Raw genomic sequence first — 9901 nt, forward strand, 5'->3', positions numbered from 1 at the left:
GCGTGGTTTGTCACTGCTGCTCCTTGCTCTGGGGTAGGAAAACACAAAAGCCATTTCTGAACTTAGAAATAATATGAATTCTGTTCATTTAACCTCAAATCTGTTGGAGTACTTGAGAATATTTGGTAGTCACATTGCCTGTGATTCTGAATGGTGATTCCATGTCTTGTAGTTTCTACTGTTGTTTTCTATCTTTCTTTTACAATCTTTCTAATGGTGTGCTTTGCACTTGCAGAAAAAGAAGTCTGAGTGCAATGAAGAGGAACCAGGAACATACAGCTCTTAAAAATAAAATATTTAAATATTTTTATAAATTACTTCTGATTTATTTTGGAGGGTATTCAGTGAGCACACTGTGGAGTGGTATGGCTGTGTCTGAGCAACAGGAATTTCTGGAAATTTCACTTTTTCCTTACACTTACCTTGAGTGTTACAAGTTACATAGTTTTGTATTGTAGAATTCCAAATGTCTACCTGTGCCTGGTTGGTTTTTAATAGCTTTCTTGGTGATGACTGTACTAATTAATCCTGAGATACTAAAGTTAAGAGWTCTCTAGAAGCCAGAAGAGTGCTGGGTTTAGCTCTTGCAGCATGAATTGCCATGGTTCGTGTTGCTTCACTTGATGCTTTGGCAGCTGTACTGCGCACATACGTGGTTCATGCTGTCATTCATTAAATATAACCCTTTGTTTAAATATCAAGCTGTTTAATATCTTGAAATACACACTGCTCTGCTCATTGTAGCAGGGTTTCCTCCTGCAGTGGCACGAAGAGTAGTGAACATTTGGCTGGGACCTGCTTTGGCAGATTAGAAACATGAAAATAAATTGAATTTCATGTGGCAAAGTGGTATGAAATGCTTGAGAGGGGTCTGAATCTGAATGGCTGGGACTGCTTGTGGCAGGGAATGTTTAGTGCTGCACTAGGAGCTGCTGCTGTTCTCTCAGGCAATCAGGGGCTGCGTGAGGGCAATCTGAGGTGTTTCACTCTGATTTGATGACTTTGGGCTATTGTCTGGATCCTGAAAAGGCTTTAGTAAGATTTGTGGCTCTTCAGCAGGGGGCTGGGGTTCAGTGTCTTCATCTTCACAGCAACTGCCTCTTGTGTAGCCTCTTTTCTTCAGATTCTGTTATTTTCCATTAACTTGTCCTCATTTCCACTGTTGCAGCACTGGCTGCTTCCTTGTGTGAGACTGTTCCAGTATYCCATGTGCTGAACTTCACCTCAGCTCCCTGCTATGAGCAAACCACAGCCTGTGTCCTTGGAGAGCGGGGATGGGTTTTCCTTAGTGCTGGTGTTGGCTACCTCGGGTGTCTGCTGGCTGCTGGGGCCAACATCTCGTTCTACCAAATAATTCATTAAGTAGCTTCTGTGATTAATAAAATTAATAATTAGAGCAGGTAAACTTGAACAATATCCTGGGAGCAGTGACTCCTGCCCTGCTGTCACAGCCTTGCATGTGCACTGAGCTGCATCACTCCCTTTTTCAGGGTTTGGYCTTTATTTTTTGTAAATTCCTTTTCAAATAAGCTTTCCAAAACATGAAGGCCTGGAGGCTGCCTGGCCTGTTACTGTCTGTCATTCCATGGAGTGCCAACTGGAGCTCCAAATCATGGTGAGCAGCTGAAGAATCATGTGCTGCCGGGAGTAAAAATAGTGTCACTGCCCTTGGCCCCTGTCCAACCAGTGCCTGTGGCAGCCCCTGCAAGGTGGTGGCTGAGCTGTGGTTGGTGCAGGTCCAGGCTGGCTGTGCTCTCTGTGRCCCACAGTGCTTCCTCGTGCCTGGAAAACACTTCGGGCTCTCATGATTTATTGGCATTAAAAAAATATTTCCACTTGAATTGCACAAACGTCAGCGCCTGCGGCTCCCCTGGGCCCGGCTCTCGCCAATCCCGGGCTGCCGTTCCGGGGAGGCTCGGCCTGTGGCGGTGGCTGAGCAGCGCAGGCGGTGACGCAGAGGGCTGGGGAGCGCAGCTGCCTTCGTCACCCCAAAGCGGCCTCTGGGGCCACAACATCCTCGCTGCTGCTGTCGTGCTGCTGCTGCTGCYTCCTCAGCCTGTTCGCTGGAGCTGTGGCCAGCACTCCCTGCACCCTGCCTGATCTGCGCTCCCCGAAGCCCCTCGCACCCCAAGCCAGCAGTTGTTCCTCTGGCTCACACCCATAAAGCCCACAAAGCCCAAGCTGTGGGGTTTGATTGTTTCGGAGATGGGGGTTTCCCCTTTTTCCTCCAGCTTTGTTTTGGTGGGAGGATGGTGGTGCTGGAGGGGGTGTCACAGCCTAGGGGGTGATGCAAGTGAGCACCCCCAGCCCCAACGGCAGCACCGTATCCAACGGCTGGGGGATCCCTGTCCGTGCCGGGCCGGAGCTGGGCCGGGCTCAACCGGGCAGGAACCAGAGCCGAGTGGGACCAGATTGGCAGCGGCGCTGGGAATGGGGCCGGGAACGGGGCTGAAGTGGGCTGGGCCGGGCCGGGGACGGGGCTGGGCTGTCCCGCCCCGTTCCGCCCCCGGGCCCGCCCGTCCCACCATGGCGGCGGCCTTCACCGCCCTCCGTGTCCTGCTTGGGATCTTCTTCTCCCTCGCGGGCGTCCTGAAGGTCTCGGACTGGTTCTCGGCCGACCTGCACCGGCACATGGTGAGTGCAGCCGGTGGCGCAGGGCCGAGCCCGGGSGGAACGAGCAGGCTGGGGGCAGCGGGGCAAAGAGCACTTGGGCAGGGCTGAGCTCCGGGGGAAGGGAACAGGTTGGCGTGCGCGACTGAGCTCCTGGGGAAATGTGCGGGACTAAGCCTTGAGTAAGAATGAACAGGTTGGCGGTAACAGAGGTTCAGGGTGGAGCACTTTGAGGTACAGGGCTGAGCCCTTCGTTGTGAGTCTGCCAGAGTCCCTTGGAGTGCAGGGCTGATCGCGCTGGGGTGCGGGATTGAGGCACTTTGGGGTGCAGGATTGAGTCACTCGGGGTGCACGGATTGAGGCACTTTGGGGTGCAGGATTGAGTCAGTCGGGGTGCAGGATTGAGGCACTTTGGGGTGCAGGACTGAGTCACTCGGGGTGCACGGATTGAGTCATTTGGGGTGCAGAGCTGATCCCTCTGGGGGGAACAGGCAGGCTGGGGTGCTGGGCTGCGGGGCCAAGTACTTTGGGGTGCAGGGCTGATCCCCTTGGGGTGCGGGGTTATTTAGGGTGCAGAGCTGATCCCCTTGGAGCACAGGGCAGAGCAGAGCAGACCCACTGGAGGGGCTGTATCCCCTCAGCCCCAGGCTCAGGGCTGCCTCGCTTCTCTCCCACCCTTCCCAGGCATCGGAGTTTGTGCGCTTTGCCAAGGTGTTTCCCTTGAGGGAGTTTGGGTTYGTGCCAGAGCCAGGCAGGTACCTGGTGACCGTGGGCTGGCTGGAGGTGACGGCCGGGCTGCTGCTGGCATTTGGGCCCCAGCTACTGCAGGAGATCAGCAACTTCATCCTCAGCGTCATCATGATCGGTGAGAGCCAGTGGGTACCCCCTGCCCTTTGTGGGGTCTTGTGACACYTTCAGCCAGAGATCCCCATTCCCACGCTCTGCTTCTTGCCCAGGTGCCATCTACACGCTGCTGGCGCTGCGGGAGCCRCTGTCCATGTGCGCCCCAGCCACCGTCTGCCTCGGCCTCCTCCTGCTGCTCAACATCCGCGGGTTCCCGACTGCGCCCCGGCCCAAGTTCCCGTGACCAGAGGCAGGAAGGATGGGCGGCTCGGCCGGTGGGAAGCGATGCCTGTATGGTATTTTCAGGGACGGCGTTGCATCCTGCAGGATAACTTGCTGCTGAGACACAGTGTGTCCTCTCCTGCCTCTGTCRATGACTCTGGTGCTGGTTTTCCCCGTGCTGTGGGACCTGGGCTGGTGCTTTGGGATGGTGGCTGTGGCACCCCTGTGACACTACCGTGGTGCTGCTCCRGCAGCTCCRTTGCTAAACTTGCACAAGGTGTCCRGCTCTTCCCAGCATTTGGCCACACTGAGCAGGGGCTGGCTCTGTTCTCTCGGGGGCTTTCAAATTTTGGAATTAAAACCTCTTGTTTTTCATGTTTTGCCTTCCTGTTTATTTCTGCTTCCCCCAGCATGCTAAGCCTWGGGGGCAAAGGGGATGTCCTGGGGCTGGATGCACCAGTCCCTGGGGACAAAGCCTGGGGACATGTGGGAGCTGGTGCAGGAGCTGGTGCAGAGGCAGAGGGACAGCGGGAGAGCCCATCTGGGATGGGATCCCGTGGCCACTCACAGCTCCCCAGCCACATGCCAGACCCCTTGCTGAACATCCAGGGAGTGCCAGCAGTGAGTGGCCAGGCAGACAGGTGCTTTTAGTGGATTTTGCTCTGCCACCCCAGATGGGCACAGCACACACCATGGTTCATCTGAACCCAGAARGGGGGCTGGGATGGCTGTGTGGGGAGTCTGGGATGAGCAAGGGGTGTATGACACCCCTGTACTTCCGGAGGGACCTGAACTACCTTGGGGTGACAGTTTTGGTGTCCCAAAGGAACACCCACAAATTGCRGGGCCACACAAAGCAGCAATTCAGATGCTCACAGAGCCTGGGAGGRCCTGTAGGGCTGCTCCCCCTAAAACCAGCTTTGAAGCCAACAAAAGCACAAAGAGCCAGGAGAAGGCAGATTCCTGCTTTGATCCCTTTGGGGCATCCCTCTTTTCCCCAGCTGCCGGGTGCAGAAACTTGACCCTCCGCTGCTTTCATCCAGGCGTGGGTGGGAGAARGGACCTGGGAAATGTTATTGGATGTGCTGGGGGCACGCAGAGGGGTCAGCCGGGCCAGTACTGGCCACTCCCACACACCCCCAGTCCCGTCAGCCGGCACTGGGGATCTTAGGGTGGCTCCAGCAGGGAATCCCCCGTTACATACACACACAGGTGCTCTCCCCACTCCAGCTGCTGTCCCACAGGCATTAATACACAGGGGCCTTGGGATGGTGCCAGGGAGGGGTCAGGCAGCCCCTGYCTCCCCTTAAAGCCATCCCCAGCCTGGCTGGATCAGAGTGAGGAGCAGCCAGCAGGAACGCAGTCACTCCAGCCCGACCCGGCAAGGTAAGAAACAATCGCGGCGAGGGTGAGATGGAGCATTTRCTATGCTAACAATGGGGAAGGAGGAGGAGAAGGGGACCTTTGAGGGATCTAGAGGCTCCTTTGGGGTCCAGCTGAGGTCACCCAGCCTCAGCAGCTCGTGCTCTCCATGTCTCAGCCCGGGGYTGGGTGCTGCGTGTGCCGAAGCAAGCCCTGCCGTGCTGGAAAACACCGGCTGGTGACTCAATGCCTTCGTTGGCGAGGTGTGGGCAGGCAGTGATGGGAGGTGAAGTAACTGCAGCCCTGGATACAGCCACTGCAGCACGACGTGGTTTTCCACGGCCAGGACCAGAGGCAAACCTGCCTGTGCAGGACTGGGGAGCAGGGGGGATGTTGGCCCCCAGCTTTTACCCCCCATCCATACCATTTTTCATTCCAGAGCTCACTGAGCCAGTGGGTGACTTCCCCATACCTGGCTCCATGGGGAATTTGGGGTGCTGGGAGAGGGCTGGGATGGGTGGCCCCACAGGCACGCACTGCATGGGAGGTGTTAAGCCCCGCAGCTGCTGGCTGGAGCCAGTGTGGCACCCTCAAGTTCCTCCAGCCACAGCTCTGTCCCTCAGCTGCGCCGCAGCTGCGCCTGCCGCTCTCTGGGAGCTCTGGCTGGGCAGTTGACAGTGGCCTCTGGGATCCCTTGTGGCRTGGGGGGACACTGCTGGGGTCTCCTCATCTCTTGTGAGAGCTGAGCCCTTCTGGCAGACGATGGCATCCCCTGGGGGCTCTGCCTCCAGCGCCCAGCACTTATAGGAGCCAGCCAGAGATTGTCCTGTTCAGGTCAGCCTCCCACCCCTGTCCCTGAGGGCTGTGCTGCTGACTGTTCCCCATCTTTGCAGGAGCCCGGGATGAACGGYTCGGTGCTGGGATCATTCCCAGTGGAACACCCCGGCGAGTGCGTGCCCAGCAACCCAGTGCAATTCGTGCTGGTGCCCATCATCTACTGCCTGGTGCTGTGTGTGGGGCTGCCAGGCAACCTGGTGGCATTGCTGGTCTTCCTGCAGAGCGGCAAGGTGAGGAAAGCCATCCGCATCTACCTCATCAACCTGACGCTGGCCGACATCCTCTTCAACCTCACGCTGCCCCTCTGGATCCACTACTACCTGGCCGGGGGGGACTGGCTACTCTCGGAGGCCGCCTGTCGCCTGGCTGGGGCCGCCTACTACCTGGCCACCTACAGCGCCATCACCTTCATGGTGCTCATCAGCTTCAACCGGTTCTGCGCGGTGCGGGCGGCACGGCGGGCGCTGCCGCTGACGGGGCCCCGTGGTGCCACGCTGGCCTGTGCCCTGGCCTGGCTGCTGGGGCTGGGCTGTGCCGTGCCCACCCTGGCCACCCGCCAGACCTTCCCCACCCTCGCCGGGACCACCGCCTGCTTCGAGCAGCACGGGCGGCAGCGGGGCTACGCCTACGCCATGGTGGGCTTCTTCTCCGCCGCCTTCCTGGTGGTGCTGGGCACCTACGCYTCCATCGCCCGGGCGCTCTCGGTGCCAGCCACGGCCTCTTCGGGCTCCCACCGGCAGCAGGCCCGTGCCATGGTGCTGGGCATGCTGCTGGTCTTCGTGGTCTGCGTGGCCCCCTACCACCTGACGCTGGCCCCCTGGGTGGGCAGCCGGCCCCCCGCWCCGCTCTGCGGGCCCCCCGACACTCTGGATGTGCTGCACACGCTGAGCGTGGCCCTGCTCAGCCTCAACAGCTGCCTGGACCCACTCATCTACTGCTTCTCCATCCGGCGCTTCCGCGCTGACCTGGGACGGACCCTGCGCAAGATTGGCCGGTGCTTCCCGCTGCCTCCACCGGACCCCCCTGGGCCAGTGCGTGGTGCCCGAGCATCCTCCTTCACCTCCTCTTAGCGGGGTGGGCACCAGGGTTCTGCCCCCGGCTGCCCCGGTGCCACAGTCCTGTGGGATGTGGCTCCCTGTTGCCAGGTGAGGGATGGGGAGCAGCTCTGGCTCGGTGCAYCCCCCTCCTCCCACCCTGCTCTGCTCTCTGTGCATTCCCACGCACCCACAACTCTTGCTCAAGCACAGATCCTGCCCCCCGCATTGCAGGCACTGGGAGGGCGGCACTGGCACTGGGAGAGCGGCACTGGCACTGGGAAAGCGGCACTGGCACTGGGAAAGTGGCACTGGCACTGGGAGAGGGACTCGCCCAGCAGTGGGAGCTGAGCCATAGCAGGGTGGGGGAAGGCAGAATGGAGAGGGATGCTCCATGGCTGCTGCTGTTTCCCGGGGTTYTCCATCCTGCAGGGACATGCATGATCAAACACCCCCATGGCATGAGCTGGACTGCTCAGGGGGCTGTGTGTGTCCCYGTGGCCAATCCCATCCTGTGGTGTCCCCAAGCCTCATGCCTGCATCCCTCCTGCTCTCGGCCAGGATTAAAAACGRATATGCCAAAGTCTTCCCCAATCTCTTCGCTGGAGGGTGGGAGCAGCTCCTGTGCCCCGGGGAGGGCTGGATGTGGGGCAGCCCCGGCTCCCGCAGCCCTGGCCCCCTAGCCCAGCCCCATTCCTGCGGCAGGACCCTGCCCCAGGGCGGCCCTTGCACCAGGGGCTGCTGAACCCGCACCCTCCTGCCCCATCCCCTGCCCTGCCCACGGGTGGGCGGCCGAGTTGGGCGCAGCCCCCACCCCGCGCCTGCCACCCCCTCCCCGTGAGCCCCGGCGCGGCGGGGGCGGCGGAGCGGGCGCGGTGCCGTGGGCGGCTGTGTGGGCGGAAGATGGTGTTTTCCCAGCACCGGCTCATTCCTGCTGCCAGCACAGCCCCGCTCCCGGCGCTGCACCGGCGGGAGAGTGGGTGCTCTGCAGYCCCGCTGCTTCTGGGGGTGGTGGGGAGCAGGGGGGCATCAGCTGCCCCCGAACTGGGGGTCTTGCTCTGCGAGCACAGGGCTGCTCTCCAGCACRCTCTGACCCACGGAAACGTGAGGCACTGGGCAGGACATGTGCTCCCTGGCGTGGGACTGGCAGAGTGGCAATGGGCACCAGGGTGGGTGGGTGATGCTAAGCCCGTGGATGGTGTGTTAATAAGGGCTGCCTGGCTGCCAGCAGACAGGTGGAGGTGCGGGGAAAGGCCTGACCCTGGACAATGGGGTCCCAATGTGCCATGGAAATTGTGCACCACTGTGACCCGGGCAGACATGGGTCAGTAAGGCCAGTGTGGGCTCGTGGGGTGCCCGTGCTGCCCTCAGTGCTTGGACACTTTGCTCTGGCCCCACGGATGGGGCTGGGTGGTGTCTCCATGTGCCGCAGTGCTGCTGCTCAACAGAGCTGGGACATGTCCCAAGGTGCCTCTGCTCTGCACCCGGCCCCGGGCCAGCTGCCTTCGACCACCCAGTTCTTCCCCTTTTGAAGTTCATATTAAATTTTAATCCTTTTATATAACTGCTGAAGGAGGGGGCAGAGCACTGCTCCCTGCTTGCAGCAAGATCAGCTCTGTTGGCAATGCAGGATGCTGCAGGGCCTGGTGGGGTCTGGGTTAGGGGATCCCTTCCCGGGGCCACCAGGACTTTTGGGGTGCTCTCTGMACACCAAGACTGGGGGCAGCCCCAGATCTGGCTCTGGCTCTGGCTCTGCCAGGGTGTCCTGTTCAGTGGGAAAGCCTGGGGACTTGTCCTGGCTAAGAACCACGGCACTGGGACATGGAAATGGGTGCTTAAAAACACACGCAGGGCACTTGCCTGGGCCATGTMCACCCACGCGTTTGGGCAGGGCCTCCCACGCGGCGTGGAGGGTGTTCTGGGCTCAGCTTGGCACCGGCGTGGGGCATGTGCCACCGTGCTGCTCCCGCCACCTTGCAGGGTGTTACCCAGCTTATTGTTCCTGCACTTGCAGCCCGCGCACCCTGTAATTACTATTATTATAATTATGATCAAATTAGAGGGTGTGGTGTGAGGGTTCAACGGGCAGGCGGCAGCGGGTGGCCCCTGCTCTGTCGGGAGGAGGCTGGGCTTCAGGGGCTGCACCCTGCCCACCCTGGGGCTGTCCTGGTGCCCGAGGGCTGTCTTGGCACCCCAGGGCTATCTTGGCACCCCAGGGCTATCTTGGCACCCCAAGGCTGTTCTGGCATTCCAGGGCTATCTTGGCACCCTGTGGCTGTTCTGGCACTCAGGGACTATCCCGACACCCCAGGGCTGTCCCGACACCCCAGGGCTGTCCTGGCACCCCAGGGCTATTCTGGCACTCCAGGGCTAACTTGGCACCCCAGGGCTATCTTGACACCCTGTGGCTGTTCTGGCGCTCAGGGACTATCCCGACATCCCAGGGCTATCTTGGCACCCCAGGGCTACCCCAGCACCCCGTGACCGTCCCTGTGCTCTGTCCCCTCTCTGGCAGGCAGCGTGCCCTGGACAGGGTGGGTGAAGGTCCCGGGGTGCCCTCGGCTTCCCGGGGTGACCCAGGGGGGTGCCCACGGGTGGSTACCCCTTGTCTCGGCGCCAGTCCGGCTCCGCAGGGTGTCTCAGGGGAKGCCCACGGGTGGGTACCATCCATCCCGGTGCCAGCCTCTCTCCGCGGGGCAGAGCCCACCCCTTGTGCCCGGCCGGCAGCATCTCCCCGGTCCCACGTGCGGCTGCCCCCCCGCTCCCCCCGCCCAGGGGTCCCGGGGCGCCGGGAGGCGGCGGCAGAGCCGCACCGGAGCCATTTTGCGCCGCCGCCGCCCGCTCTGGCTCCCGGGGAAAATCCACCGCCGTGTCTTGGCGGCGCCGCGGCGGCCCCGCTCCGCTCCCGCCGCTCCGCGCCCGCCCGCGCTGCACTGCGGGGCCGCCGCCACTCGCATGCTGCCGCCCGCCGCGCTCCCACGCGCGGGGCGCCG

General features: G+C 61.0%; 2 protein-coding genes across 2 annotated transcripts; both read left to right on the forward strand.

Moving 5' to 3' along the window:
- Positions 1-2471: 2471 nt before the first annotated feature.
- TMEM35B (transmembrane protein 35B) lies at positions 2472-4050 on the forward strand. The gene is made up of 3 exons (XM_057383526.1): positions 2472-2634; positions 3295-3475; positions 3567-4050. Exons 1-3 carry the CDS (start codon positions 2527-2529, stop codon positions 3695-3697), a joined length of 420 nt encoding a protein of 139 aa, XP_057239509.1. The 5' UTR covers positions 2472-2526; the 3' UTR covers positions 3698-4050.
- A 1885-nt stretch (positions 4051-5935) lies between these two features.
- LOC130583897 (platelet-activating factor receptor-like) lies at positions 5936-6954 on the forward strand. Its single transcript, XM_057383544.1, has one exon. It carries the CDS (start codon positions 5940-5942, stop codon positions 6942-6944), a length of 1005 nt encoding a protein of 334 aa, XP_057239527.1. The 5' UTR covers positions 5936-5939; the 3' UTR covers positions 6945-6954.
- Positions 6955-9901: the final 2947 nt, after the last annotated feature.

The sequence above is a fragment of the Malurus melanocephalus genome, unplaced genomic scaffold (assembly GCF_030028575.1).
Source record: "Malurus melanocephalus ecotype Western Australia unplaced genomic scaffold, MMel_1.1 scaffold_638, whole genome shotgun sequence".
NCBI lineage: Eukaryota > Metazoa > Chordata > Aves > Passeriformes > Maluridae > Malurus > Malurus melanocephalus.